Below are 15,543 nucleotides of genomic sequence, written 5' to 3'. Positions count from 1 at the left end.
CTTGTGCATGTCTCCTTCAGTGGGGAGTAGTATATCTCACCTTTCCGCTTTTTCCTCAGATATGTCTCTTTGCAAAATATCATGTTACTAACCTATCTGCTTGATAGTTTTTGCTCTCCTTTTGCTAAACTGAAGGAAAATACATGTTCCTGTGGCAAACAACAGACAGGCCAGAGAAACAAATATCAAGAGGAATAAATGAGGTTCCATCACAACTAGACATTTAAGAAAAGGTGAGAGATGTCAATAACAGGCATGGTGTGTAGCCTGAAGTAATTTTGGAAACTTCAGGGAACCAGACCAGATAGTCTGACTTGCCCTTTATGTCTCTTCTGTCTTCCTTTTACTATCTACCACCAGGCTACCTAGAAAATTTCTACTGTTGATGACAGAAGTTTAATCTAGATCTCAAAGAATGGGGTACAACCAAGTGATTCTAGGATGTAACCCCTTAAACTGAATTATTCCTTAAGCATGCTGTCATCTTGGATCACAATCTTGACTTTAAGCTCGTGCTTATATTATACTTTATCCTCAGTTTGGTTTGGTTTGTTGTCCTGATGTATCAGCCTAAATCTTAGTGAGTTTGACATGTTGTGGGTTAGGACAAGTGGCTTAGAACCACTTAAATAAGATTTGGAGGCGGAGTTATTTTTCATGACTGCAAATTAGAAAAAAAAAATACGGCATACTAAAATCTGAACAATTAAATCGTGTTGCATAACTAAGTTTCGTTGTCAGATAAGTTCTACAGCATCATGAACATAGGTCATTGTCAATAGCCATTTGTAATACAAACATCAAGAATTATTTAGTTACAGCGCAATTTCAGTTCTCTTCAATGCTTCTTCATTTCACGGTTTACTTGGTCAAAATATGATCTTTTGTTATGCTCCTTGGTTGACTTTTGATTCAGTCTTTAAGCAAGGAACGGTGGTAGGAGTAGGGATCTGTCTTTGATATCATCTTTATGGTGTTTCACCTACTAGACGAGCAAGGAAGTTTTTAACATTCAGCTTAATATAGCTGGTTAAACAAAACTGGCACCTTCATCTTTACACCTGCATATTTTGTGCCTGTTAAAATATACTTATAAGCCAGATATTTTCCTAAATTAATTTTATTATAAACCTATGCTCTCTATTCTGGAAGTTTATTTAAATAAAGCAATAGAGAAAAACAGCTTAAACTATAAGCAAATCCTTCTAAACCGGGCCCTTTATATACATGCATTCCCTTTTATGTGAATAGTACTTTGTTAATGGTTCAATAATTAAGGGAGTTTACATTTTAAAGACTTCAGGTTTTAATTGGCTGAATATTGATCATAGATCACTTTCAATTCTGTTATGATATGCAAATTATTGATGTCTCAGCTGCATTTGTTTTCAGGTATCAGTCTATCCGCATAATGCAAAATAACATTCTGCAATTATTTCAATTAGATGCAGACACCTTTCAGAGCAAGCTATTTATTTCATATCTGTAAATGAAGAAAGCAGTTGCTGTTTTCCATTCCCTGATGTTTACTACCCCGAACTACCATTGGTATGGGTGCAATACATGACCAGTTTTCTATGTGAAATTATGTTTGCGTTCACAGTAAAGGACAAATAGTTGAACTCCTCTTGCAAGATTTCATTTGGTTAACTGACTCTTCTGACTGGGAAAGAGATGTCACCTTGTTTGGGGGTATTCATTACCTTTTAAAGTCATATTATGAAATGGAGAGTAAATAGGAGTTCTCAATTAGCAGAATCTGTTTTGCACAAGTGCGTAACATTGGAGGATTTCTTTTTTCATCAGACTGCAGCTGTTACCTAAGCAGAGGAGGAATTTCACCTAACCACAAAGAATAAGATGCACAGATAGCCGCGTTGTCTTAAGAACAGGTCGGTTACATCTCTTCACAGCGATTTTGTTCCATAATTGCGATTCACATTGAATGCAGCAAATGTTACCGTCCTGCCCACTCAGTTTCCACCTCTACTTTTGTTTCAAGGCGGGGGAGGGGGGAATTGTCAGAAAACCCGGGGAGAGAGGGGGGGTCCTTTCTTTCCTCTCCTTCCCCCTCTCTGCTTTTCCCAGCACCGCGGTGCTGGGCGGCCGGGGGCGGGTTGGCCCCGTCCCGGCTGTGCCGCGGGCTGCACTTGTGGCTGCGGCCGCCCATGGCAGCGGCAGCGGGGCCCCGCCGCTCTCACCGCCCCGGGGGGCGCCGCCCGCCCCGCCGCAGCCGCCCGAGCTCCGCGGGGGCGCAGCCCGGTATCTCTCCGGGAAAGGTAACGGCGTGTGCGGGAGAGGCTTTGGAGGCTGCGATGTGCTGGGCTTGCCTCCCCGGAGCGGCGTCTCCTTCCCCCTCCGAGCGTGTGTGCGTGTGTGTGTGTGTGCGAGGCGAAGGGGAGGGGGCTCTCTCTGCGTGTAAGGGGTGGGCGAGAGCAGTGCGATGGGAGCGGGCGCCCGTGTGCAGAGGGATCCTCTCCCCGCATGTGTGCGGAGGACCGCGGCGGCGGGGCAGGGCTCGGTGGGGCGCTTGCTGCATGCGGCGGAGCTCGCTGGGCTACCGCAGCGCCGGGCAGCGCCTCCGCTCCGCACCCGGCGCCGCCGGGAGGTGCTGGCCCCGGGGAAGGGGGGCTCCGCGGAGCTGCCGGCGGGGAGACCTCGAGGGGAGAGCAGCGGAGCGCGGCGGGGCCGCGGCGACCCCGGGCCGCCGAGGTAGGGAGGGTGCCGAGCCGGCCGCCGAGCATCCCCCCCAATCCCCGGGGGCGGCCGGCCGCCCCGCCGGGCGTGCGAGTGCGGGCGGGGAGGGGGCCGCTGCGTTTGCGGTGGCGTTTTAATTGCTCGGAATTATTCCGAAGGTTTTGATGTTACTACTGTAATGATTATTGCTGTTTTAAAAGGGGGAGGGGGATGCAAAGCTGAGGAGACGGTGGCTTCCTGCCGGAGTCCTCTCCATCGTGCTCGCCTCTCCCTGGCAGCCTCCCGGAGCCCCGGCGGGGCTGCATGAGCCGAGGGAGGTACGGGAGGGCAGGATGCTTGCAGCGGGGCTGGGGGAGAGGGCGTGAGGATGAATGCGCTGCGGGATGGACTTTGTAAAGGTGCGGGAAGAGGCGGGGGGGGGGGGGGGACGGGACACGGCTGTACCTTGTTGCGGAGGGGTGGAAGGGATGCCGGGCTGCATCGCCGCCCTGTGCCCGCTCCCAGCCGCCGGGTGTGCACGGAGTGTGTGCGCCCGCGCCCCGCCTGCTTTCCCTCGCCGGGAGGCAGAGGGCGACGGGGTGCCCACGGCACAGGGGAGCCGATACCAGGCAAGCCGGCTCCGGCCACCGTGTTGCGGCAAAAAATTGCGGTAGTGCCTGCGCTCCTGGCCGGGCTCGCCGCCCCGCCGCCAGAGCCGCGCCGCGTCCCCGCTCGGCACCGGCCGGGGCCCCGGGGCTGAGGAAGAGGAGGGGATCCGAGCGTGGGCGAGGCAGGGATACGGGGGGGGAGCTGGGGCAGGGGGCGCGGGGCTGCCCCCGGGCTCTCTCGCCGCGGTCAGGGCCGGCAGCCCGCGGGGATCAGCAGCTGCTGCTCCGCACCCTCTGCTCCCTCTGGCCCCTCTCCGGGCCCTCCCTGACCCTTTCAGCCATCCCTTTCCCTCTCCTTTCCTTGCTCCCTCCGCTTTCCCCCTCCCTCTTGCCCTTCTGTCCTCCCTTCCTTCCTCCCTTGTCCCTCCTCTGCCCTCCCTTCAAGGCCCCCCGGCGCATCCTCTCCTCCCTGCGGCTCCCTCCAGCCCGATTCTCCTCCCTCCAGCTGGCTCCTGCTTTTTCCATTTCCATCCTGGCTCCCTCCTTTCAACTCGGTGGCTTCCCACAGTGGGAAATGAGAGGGACAACAAGTTGGGAAATGGGGCAATGGGAAAGCTGGGGGGGGGGAGCAGGAGCAATGCATCGATTATTGACTGATTTTTTTAAAAGGGGGACGGGGGGGAAATCTAGCTTCTAACTCAGAGGAAATGCTGTGGCTCCAGTTCTGCGTGAAAAATGGCAGCTCAGCTGGCCTGGCTGTATGTGAAGGGTTCTTGAAAGCCACCGCTGTATCAGTGCAGGGATCAGAGCAAATTACATAAGTTTTTACAAAAAAAAAAAAAAAAAAAAAAAAAGTTCCTCTCAGGGAGGTTTCAGTTGTGTCAAACTGGCTAACTGTGGCTGAATACCCTGCAAGTCAGGATATTGTTATTCCGGGGGATGGGGCTGTATGCCTGTGCATGCTTCTTTCATATGTGTGTGCTTCCATTGGTCACCCGGAGCTGATCTTCTCATTCTGTGGATAACTCATTGTGTTTTTGTGATCAATGTACCACCAATTCTTTTAAACTGGGTATAACAAGCGACAGAAACAATATTTGTGCATGCCTGCGTATCCCTTGAGTGAATTTCACTATTACTGTAGTGATAACCTGTATGCGTCGATGCTATAGACACCTACATTGAGTATTGACATTCTCTTTTGTGCCTGCATCTTCATCCTTTCTATATGGTGCTTTCCCAACCTGGATGCTTGGGCATGCATAACATCAGCATTTATGTTTAATATCCCTGAAACGTACGGCAACGTGTGAGCAGTGCAGGGCTGAGGAGAGTAAATATGCATAAAATTGGAATCTTCTTTGGTTATTTTACTTTGTTAGTTATGCATGTTTGTCATGTACAGCAGATAGAAATATATTTGACAGACCTTAAAGTTATTTGTTTGTTTACAGAGATTTACATTCTGTATTTGAAATTCTAGCTCCTGTGTATTTGTTTGGTTGTTAAAATCTTTCATGTTATTTTAAATTCAATGTTTGTAGTTTATCTATAATCCTTGGCAGGTACAGTAGCTCAGTGGAATACAATTTTTAACCCAAACGACTTTTTGGAACAATGACAACTGAAAAACATTTTCTTTTTTCTTTCCTTCTTTCTTCTTTAGATTCTTTATCTTTGTTCAGGAGCCTAAGGTTGCTTGCTGATCACAAGAAGATGTTTCTGTGGCTCTTTCTGGTTCTGTCATCTCCAGTTTCTTCTACAACTGCAGATGCTGATATATCTGTGGAAATTTGCAATGTTTGCTCCTGTGTGTCAGTTGAGAATGTACTTTATGTCAACTGTGAGAAGGTTGCAGTCTACAGACCAAATCAGCTTAAACCACCATGGTCTAATTTTTACCACCTAAACTTTCAAAACAACCTGCTAATTATTCTATATCCAAATACCTTTCTTAATTTCACACATGCAGTGTCCTTGCAATTGGGTAATAATAAGTTACAGAACATTGAGGGAGGGGCCTTTATGGGTCTTAGTGCATTAAAACAGTTGCACTTGAACAACAATGAATTAAAGATTCTCCGAGCTGACACTTTCCTGGGCATAGAGAACTTGGAGTATCTCCAAGCTGACTACAATTTAATCAAGTTTATTGAACGGGGAGCCTTTAATAAGCTTCACAAGCTGAAAGTCCTCATCCTTAATGACAATCTGATTTCATTCCTTCCCGATAATATTTTTCGATTTGCTTCTCTAACCCATCTGGATATACGAGGGAATCGAATACAGAAGCTTCCATACATTGGAGTCCTGGAACACATTGGGCGAATTGTCGAATTACAGCTGGAAGACAACCCCTGGAATTGTACTTGTGATTTGTTGCCCTTGAAAGCATGGCTGGAGAACATGCCCTATAATATCTACATTGGAGAAGCTATCTGTGAAACTCCCAGTGACTTGTATGGAAGGTTGCTGAAAGAAACCAACAAGCAAGAGCTGTGCTCCATGGGGACAGGGAGTGATTTTGACGTGCGTGTTCTACCTCCCTCGCAGCTGGAGCCTGGTTACAGCACACCGAATGGCCACACGACTCAAACATCAGTGCACAGATTAGTCACAAAGCCTCCGAAGACTACAAATCCTTCAAAGATCTCGGGGATAGTAGCTGGCAAAGCGCTGTCTAATCGCAATCTCAGTCAAATTGTATCTTATCAGACCAGGGTGCCTCCTTTAACTCCTTGCCCAGTCCCCTGCATTTGCAAAACACATCCTTCAGACTTGGGATTAAGTGTAAATTGCCAAGAAAGAAATATAGAGTCAATGGCTGAACTCCTACCAAAACCTTTAAATGCCAAGAAATTGCACGTAAATGGCAACTATATTAAGGATGTGGACACTACAGATTTCATTGAGTTTGAGGGGCTAGATTTACTACATTTAGGCAGCAATCGGATTTCGGTGATCAAAGGAGAAGTTTTCCGCAACCTTACAAATTTACGGAGATTGTATCTCAATGGCAATCAGATTGAGCGTCTGAGCCCAGAAATGTTTGCTGGCCTCCACAACTTGCAGTATCTGTATTTGGAATACAATGTCATCAAAGAAATCTTAGCAGGCACTTTTGACTTGATGCCAAATTTGCAGTTGCTCTACCTGAACAACAATCTTCTACGCAGCTTGCCAGCATACATATTTACTGGGGCACCGCTTGCCAGGCTGAATCTGAGGAACAATCATTTCATGTACTTACCTGTAAGTGGTGTTCTTGATCAGCTAAAATCTCTTACACAAATTGATTTGGAAGGTAATCCGTGGGACTGCACTTGTGATTTAGTTGCTTTAAAACTGTGGCTTGAAAAACTAAATGAAGGTATTGTGGTGAAGGAATTAAAATGTGAAACACCTGTACAGTTTGCTAACATTGAACTTAAGTCTCTGAAAAATGAGATCCTCTGTCCTAAACTTTTAAACAAGCCATCTGCTCTGTTCACTAGTCCTGTGCCCGCTGTCTCTTTTACTACACCACTGGGACCAGTTCGGAGTCCTCCTGGTGGCCCAGTTCCATTGTCCATCCTAATCTTAAGCATATTAGTTGTGCTTATTTTAACAGTGTTTGTTGCTTTTTGTCTTCTTGTTTTTGTGCTTCGTCGCAACAAAAAACCAACTGTAAAGCATGAAGGGATTGGAAATCAAGAATGCAGTTCTATGCAACTGCAGCTAAGAAAGCATGATCACAAGTCAAACAAAAAAGACGGACTAGGCGCAGAGGCCTTCATTCCTCAAACCATTGAGCAGATGAGTAAAAGCCATACTTGTGGCTTAAAAGAGTCTGAAACGGGCTTCACGTTTACTGATCCACCAGGGCAAAAAGTCATTCTGAGAAATATTAATGACAAGGAGAAGGATTTATTGCATGTGGACACAAGAAAAAGACTTAGCACAATCGATGAACTGGACGAGTTATTCCCTGGGAGGGATTCCAATGTATTTATTCAAAATTTCCTTGAAAGTAAAAAGGAATACAACAGCATAGGGGTCAGTGGCTTTGAAATACGTTACCCAGAGAAACAACAAGACAAAAAAAACAAGAAATCTCTAATAGGTGGTAATCATAGTAAAATTGTAGTAGAACAAAGGAAAAGTGAATATTTTGAACTAAAAGCTAAACTTCAAGGTTCACCTGACTACCTACAAGTCCTTGAAGAACAAACAGCTTTGAATAAAATATAGATCATGCAATCTTATTGCCTACAGAGGACATTTATTTAATGATGAAAGTGCCTTTTGTTGACTTTTAACTTCCAAATACTATATTATAATGATAGGCAGAGAGGCAGGTGTATCCAAGGGTGTCTGATTAACAGTAGCTGCATATGACTTGTCAAGTAGAGGAGAGTCACCTTAATAGATTTTACTACATAAAGCTCATACCCTGTGGAATCCTATAGGGATACTGCAAACTCTATTGCCAAAGGGATGCTTTATACACATTACACTGAATTTAACCTCAAGAGGCATATACGTTTTGTACCTTAAATGCAAAACCATCGTCTCCTTGTGATTTGTTAGAGCAAACACAAGAAACCTGGTACTGGTGTTCATACCTCAGCTGGGTCCTTCATCCTGCACGTGGATTTAAGTTGGTGGAACTGGAGTAATCCTTTTGTGGTGTTGTAATGGCACTGTTTAAAGATTATCTGAAAAGTAACAAGCATGCAAAGAGAGAACATTCGATAGTATGTGTAAATTGGTTACATTTATGGCCTGCATCTTGAAACCACTGGAATTATAATGTTAAATTGTGCAAATATTTGTTTAAAATATACCATGAATTACATACATATGAAATAAATTTGACCACTTGAAACATACATGTCTATACATAAAATTAAAAAAAAAAAAAGGTAAGAAAACAGTTCAACCTGACTTCTGCAGTATTTGTGGCATCTGAAGAAAATATTTGATGTTTATGCAGAATCTGCTGTAAGACTCATCTCCAATTAAAACTCGAGTTCCTTCTCAGTTATGTGAAACATTTGCAACTCTAACGGGTTGTCCGAAATTGTCAAAGTGCTTACTGTGTGAGCGTAGCAGAAATTATTTTTGTAATATAATTCATATTTATGAAATACTTTGTATACTAAATAGGAAAATATGTACTCCTTAATATGTATTTAATATGCCTGACTTGTTTTCCTGATCGCAATGCATTAATCATTCAATATAAATAAAAACAGAACAATATACCAAACAGAAGCTGGGGGATGTGGTGTATAGAATTATCCAGAATTAAGTGATCAGGTATAATAATAATAAAATTGTTCTGTACTATTCTTGTGAAATTAGCATACTATCTTATTTCAGATTTGTTACCAATGGTGCATTTTGAAATAGATTCATTAGTTTTTTAGTATCGTGTCTCAGGCAATTATTTGCCATCAGTTGTCTTGCTTTTTAGGGTTCTATAGCTTAATCTAAATAGTTTTCACTACATGTATTTACAGGAATTCATGGTAAGGGTAATATTTTAATCGTATATGCATACATTTTCTGTTCTTATTCTTTGTCTGTCTGCTGCCAGTCAGAAAAACTGATCAGAACAGAAAATAATATGGCAAATGACTTCTGTTTAAACCAACAGTGTAAAATGAATATAGTGGTCTCAGTTCAGAGTACTGTGTATTTCATATCTAGAGAGTAAAAACTTAAAAGAAAGTAGTCAGGAGAATGGAAAATCCCCACTTTATCTCACTAGTACCTTGAGATGAGAATGGAGATATGTTGGTAAAGCATCATACAGAAAATATATACTATGAGATTAACAAAAGTTTCTTGACGTGAACAAGAATTTTTCCACGCATTTCAGTGACCTTTGGATAAGACCCTCTATCTCCTTTGCTTCCAGAGCCCTTTTTTCCCCTCATTCACCTTTTATAATCAATACATAAATCAATCAAGATTAGTAGGATGTAAATACTAATCTTTGTCATGAATTTGAAACTAGCAAATATTACAGCAAGACCCAATAATACTACTGTGGAAAAGCCTGTGTCAGCTATTTCCATTATAAACTGCTAATTTCAGGGCTTTATGACACTGCTGTAAAATTTTTATTCTGGAACAATACTTGGCAAACAGCCTGCAGTATATTTTTACAAAGATTAAAAGAAATAAAAGAAAAAAACCACACTGCTTCTTTATTCCAGAGAAAGGAAAACAAAGAGATTTTTCTACTTTCAGACATTTGTTTATGCTCTTGTAACTTAGAAAGAGGGTTGTTTTATTATTTTCTCTGTAATCTGAAGTATATAAATTGCTTCAGATAATAAAATTATTAATATAATGGCTGAATTTCTTTCAAAAAGCTGCTGCTATCTATGCACAATAATTGACTCCATTGAAGCTGTCACAGGAATTTTCAGGAGATGGATACTATGCACATATGCATTTCTGACATAAAAAGTTCCTCGTTGGCCAGTAAGACAATACATGGCCAAGACTTGAAAGAAAACATTTGAGCTCATTGTGTCAAGAGTCTATGGATTAAGGAGTGTTAAAGATGCACTGACATGATAGACCGTAATGGTTCCATCAGCAGGCTGAGAATAATGGGTCGCTGTGACTGCTCTGCACAGTGCTGCATGGCTTTGAGGATGTGTCAAGGTTCACAGGGATTTGCCAAAGCATAAGGCTTCTGACACTTCAGTGCACTGTCAGAGACCGTTGTGTCCCATACCCTTCTGCTTAGAGGAATGTGTTAAAAATATGAAAAAATAGTAAATAAGCTAATAGATTTAAGTGATGTTAAAAAAAAGGTATGTTCATGGCAAGTGTTGCCCTGAGTTAATGACAAATTAACTTGACAAATTCCTCAGCTAAATAAATTAAGTTAGTTTCTCTCTCTTTTTTTTCCTTTTTTTTTTTTTTTGGTCTGCAGTCTTTGCTTTTCCAATTAAGACAGGAAGAACTGAGCTATTATGCTGTACCATTACACTGGGTCAGATTTTCCCACGCATTGAGGTCCCAATCCAGTAAAGCATTTAAGTTTAACTTAAATCACGTGTGGAGTTATTATTCTTGATCTAATAATGAAACACCTGCTCAAGAATGGGGCTTAGATGGAGTTTTGTTGTTGACTTCCAAAAGAGCAGGCACAGAAGTATTGTGTGTAATACATAGAGCCCAGTTGTCTAACCATGAACTGTTGGTTGCTTTTCTCCCATGAGTTGTCCAGTAGCTCTTTTGGGATTATACAGTTGAGTGTAGGTTCACCAGCATCAATAAAAATTGCACAGTCTGGACCTTCCTGTAGAAATTGTTCCTGAGTATGTTACATACATGGTGCATTATATAGGCATAATAGTGTGAGTAAAGAATGCAAAGTTGGCAAAACACTTTATTTCTGTAATATTGTTACTTTGAATGGCAACCTTAATGTCAGTTTATTTCCTCCATGTTTTGAAAACAGCATATGTGTCTGTACAGCAGTTTTAGTGTAATGTCCATTCAATTCTACAGTCAGTCTGTCTGGGAAAGTGACTCTTTGGATGTGGCTTAATGGATCTGTCTGTTTGTTATATTGGTTTGAGTGGGCATGGTTGCAAAATGGCTGTTAAGACCCATAGACATAAACTAAATCAATGATGGTGTTAACATAACCTGTTGTGTTCACTGTATTATGAAGAAGTTTCCATTTTTAAATGCAATTAATAAAGTGTAATCATTTCCTTGAAAAAAGAAAAAAAAAACAATTGTGCAATTTTATCAGAAAACAACTACTATGGTACAAGAACGCAAGGCCATTAAATGAGCTACATTTTGCATTTAGTGTTCAAGATTGACAATGATATAGAAATGTAATATGAAAACATCTTTTACAAAATAATTTTTATTTGAAAAAAGCCATAATGACATTATAAATTATAAAAGGTATAGCCTAGTGAAAAATGTTAACAAATGTTTCAGAATCAACAAAAGACATCCAGAACTTGATGGTAGTGTAATATCTATTATATCTTTTGCATGTTTTGTACATTGATGTATGAAATGAGCACAGTGAGAGTTTTTGTTTGTTTGCTTGGGTTTCTTTTTTTTTTTTTGTGGCTGTTTTGGGGGTTTGGTTTGTGTTTTTTTTTTTTTTTTTTTTGTATGTTTGTATGTTTTCTTTTTGGTTGCATCCAAAGAGTTGGGCAGGAAATACAAGAAGAATGTATTTATAATCACTCTATTTTGAAATAAAGTAAAGAAGACAAAGTGTATTGGTTTTACCCTGCTTCAATCATTACTATTCTAGATTAGTTTATAATTAAAGAAGTTATTTATAAAGTCCAATCCAATGTAAAATGATAGAAAACTATTGTTTATGACTGCTGTTTACCTTCAGCAACATCAAAATATTAGCCCGTGTTGACTTAAAGTTTGTATGAAGTATAAATAAAATTGTTTGGTACAATAATATTTCTGAAACTAGACTTTGTTAAATGCCTGTAATATTCTCTTTCAGAACAGTTATATATAGGACAAAGAGAATCTATAATGTAGTAAAACATTAATGTTTTCTAATCACTTTAGGCAGTTTATATTTTTTTATCATAGCTTATCATATTTTCTGTTGTCTAACAAATCCTGGTTGCCTTTGTTGTACAAATAGTCCCTCAGAAATCAGTGATTTTTTTTTTTGTATTAATAACACGAGCAGAATTTAATTTTTATTTGGGTTCTGAGATCTTCAACACAGAAAGGCTTAGAGGTACAATCCCATAATGCTTTGACTCTCCTCCCTTCTCAATAGTCATTTTGAATAAAAGGAAGAAAAATAATTTATCTTAAAAAAAAAAAAAAGTTTTACATCCTAATAAAAAACTTCATGGGAGGACAGAAGATCAAGAACAAAATTGTGTCTAGGTTGTGCAAATGATGTCCCTGTTGTGCAAGGTTTAACATGCATTATATGGTGATGAAGGAGAATCAGAATATGGTACAGACTAGCAAATCAGGACTTGATGTGGATTTTTCTTCACTATCAGATGCAATGCAATGTTAGGAGCAAACCCATAGCATTAACCAGAATAGTGAAGGCCTATGTATATATTCCACAGGAGTTCTTTCTAAACAAAAACTTTAGGATCAGGAGTAAGGTTTTTCTTTTTGTTTTGGTTTGAAAATACTGTGTATGCATTGTTTTCCTGAGTGTAGAAGAACTTGGCAGTTTTCTTTAGTATGTTTTCTCTGTTATTTAGTCTTTAATTCTATTACAACTCACTCATCCTTATGTATGCTGATTGGTGCTGTGTTGAAAAATAAAAGTAGGAATGTTAATGCTCATGAACAAACTCCTCTCAATAACATACTACGTAGATATACATTAGTATACATGCTGAATATACCTATGTATACATACTAACGTAAATCCAGAGTAACTCAGCAGACTTCAATGGAATCGAATCATCTTTACCATGTTGAACACAAAAACAGAAATTTTCCCTATTATGTGAGGATCTTATCTGATCTTTCTGTCACTGAAATCAAAAATAAACTTTTTTCTTTTTTTTTTTAACTTCAAAGAAAATGTAATTTTGCTTTTTGCTCTATTAATATGTGTTGTAGAGCTGCTCTTAATTTCAAATAACAGCAGGACAGAATATAAAGAGGTATAGTCCTATGCCTGTTTGATATTAGTGGAACTCTATTCTGATTCAAGAGCTGTGGGCATCCTGTTGATTTAGTATAGATGCAAAACTATTTAAATTTGTTACTTTAATACTTAGACTTGGGATATATATCAGATAAAATAAAAATTCTATCGTAATAATACGTTATTTTCTCCCTTTAGTGGAACACCCACTGCTCCTCTTACTCATCAAATAGGGACGTTATTGCAAGTATATTTATTTTACTTTTAATTTTATTCATGGTTATTAGTAATACTTCATATAATTTATTCATTGCTGGAAAACATTTTGAGCAGTCTGTTATTTTCAAAATATCAGTCATTAGTCACAGACTGATGCTCCATTATATTGATTTTTCATTCTCTTGCTAGGAAGTTTTGTAGTCATTTCACACTAAATAATTTATTAAAGCCACAAATAACAATCAGGATAAAAACAAACAAACAACGACAAAAACTAATCAGTAATAAATCTGAATTTTATGTATGTGTGTATATGAATGTATAAATATGCATCTATATGTGTATGTGCAAAGACTTAAAATGGGTCTACGAGTGTTACATTATTGTTGCTTTGGTCTTTGTCTCATCAGAAACAAAAAGGTGATGTCTATATGGTTTCATAGCCATTTTGCATTTACCAAAGAAGTTGTTCTCAGTCAGTTTCCCTCATCCACAAGCATTTCATTTCTTGGTTTCATTTCATGTCATTTCCTAGAAATGTGTGCACGATGCACTATGACTGGACTTCATGCTGTCACTTCACCTTCAGTGTGCCAAGTCTTTTACAGCAGAATGTTTGTTTAGACAAGAATGGTTAATAGCTGTTTCTAAAGAGGCAGATGAACAGGATTTATCAATTTGTTAAAAAAAAAAAAAAAATGCAATGGATGGTTTCTGAGTCATGTCAGATGATGTATGTGATCCAGAACAGAGAGGAAGGTTTTAAGCTTCTGTTAGGAAGATTCATTCTGGGCTTTTGAAGTTAGACAATCACGGCTTTTCATGACTGTAAGGTGTAGAGTGTAAAGGAAATATCATTCAGTTAATTGAATTCTGACTGCGGGTTAAATCCTGCAGACAGCTGCACCCATTTACCAGAGGTAAGTTTTGGTGTTACCATTCACTGAAGAGTCTTGGACAAATTACTTAGACTAAAATACTGAGGCTTTTAACTGGGATATGGAGACATTTGTGTGTACATTGTTTGCTGTTTCAGTAGGGAGTATTCCGCATATCTAGCGTTTGTTGGACAATTTTTTTGGTAGAGACTTTCTTCATGAGATACATTAGTGCTCACATCTGAATATGAGCCATGAGTACATCTCAATGAGCAAAGTCACAAAGGGCAGAATGTTTTGACAGATTTTGAGCTCTGCACTGCAAGAAACTGCAGGAAACAATGTACCATACAGCAGATGCTCTTGCTCCCCGGCAGGATTTCAGAGGCCCTGTGAGTCCTTCTCAGCAGGGTATTCTTCTTGTCTACACACTACAAATAAGACACCAGATCACCTGTCTGGTATATGTGCAGTCTGTGTTTGCTTATATCCAAAAATAATTTTTGAGGAGAAGAGTGGGGGATGAATCTTTTTTTTTTTTTTTTTTTTTTTTTCCTGAAAAGGAAAATGGGCTGAATTTGATTTTTTTCCAGGATTGAAAAGTAAAAATACAGATATTTTAAAGATTGGTCACATTGTTGGATAATATTTCTGTATTCATAAATTATTTTAGTAAAAAGGACAGAAAGCATGTAGTTGGTTTCATATTTTTGGCATGTAGCTTTTCAACTTGCTCCATTGTTGGGTTCGTATATGTCTTGGGAGACAAGGAACTCACATGTGCAGCTCAGGGCATGAGTTATCTTAACTGTCTTGCTGCCTTTTGTGTGGTAGAAATAAAATGCAAGTTATGGAATGTTCCCCTCTCCACTTTAAAGGGAGTTAGATCAGTCATTGCTCTTCAGGACTGGTCTTCAAACTCCTCTCTTGCAGCTAGAGGTGTGTCTGTAATTTGAAGCTGGCAACAGTAGTGCAAATGTCATACAAGGGGTGATGTCTTTGGATGGAGTTAATGCTTTGAAATAACTGGTATTTTTATAGTTTCTTTCTCAAATGCCGCCATGCAGTTGCACTCTTTTACCCTAGTGAAGATCTTTACATTTGGGATTGATTCAATAAATCAGTAGGTTTCCAGATGTGATCAAGAGATTGTGTCTAAGTGTCCTGCAAAAAATTTTGATTTTAATTCTTGTGGTTTTCCAAGATGTAAATAAAGAACAACTGCATCATGAATAACCTATATTTCAGATTTCTTTTTTTTCAACGGAAAAGTTTTTCTCTTTAACTAAGTGATTTTATCTTTTAAGTAGAATTTGGACTTTCATTTTAGGTATTGGAGCAATGCCATGAATGTGATTTTGTTGCAAATAATAACATGCACAGTCAGCAACTAGAAGCAATAGCCAACAAGAACAGCAGTGTGACACACTCTCTGTGTAGTTTTTTCATGAAAGGTATAACTTTTCCACCACTTCAGTATTCAACAGAAAAAATAGTTAAGGATTACATATTTTAAAGCGTGTTGGTA

General features: G+C 40.0%; 1 protein-coding gene across 3 annotated transcripts; it reads left to right on the top strand.

Annotated features, from left to right (window-relative positions):
* Window positions 1-2,075: 2,075 nt before the first annotated feature.
* On the top strand, window positions 2,076-11,147 carry SLITRK4 (SLIT and NTRK like family member 4). Of its 3 annotated transcripts, none has more exons than XM_040572691.1 (2): window positions 2,076-2,279; window positions 4,951-11,147. In XM_040572691.1, the coding sequence occupies exon 2, from the start codon at window positions 5,001-5,003 to the stop codon at window positions 7,512-7,514; it is 2,514 nt and encodes an 837-aa protein (XP_040428625.1). In that variant the 5' UTR covers window positions 2,076-2,279; window positions 4,951-5,000; the 3' UTR covers window positions 7,515-11,147. The 3 variants fall into 3 exon arrangements, with proteins under 3 accessions (XP_040428625.1, XP_040428622.1, XP_040428623.1); XM_040572688.1 differs by lacking the exon at window positions 2,076-2,279 and adding an exon at window positions 2,366-2,712; XM_040572689.1 differs by lacking the exon at window positions 2,076-2,279 and adding an exon at window positions 3,795-3,874.
* Window positions 11,148-15,543: the final 4,396 nt, after the last annotated feature.

The sequence above is a fragment of the Cygnus olor genome, chromosome 13 (assembly GCF_009769625.2).
Source record: "Cygnus olor isolate bCygOlo1 chromosome 13, bCygOlo1.pri.v2, whole genome shotgun sequence".
NCBI classification, from domain to species: domain Eukaryota; kingdom Metazoa; phylum Chordata; class Aves; order Anseriformes; family Anatidae; genus Cygnus; species Cygnus olor.
This window is presented reverse-complemented; position numbering and strand designations above follow the sequence as displayed.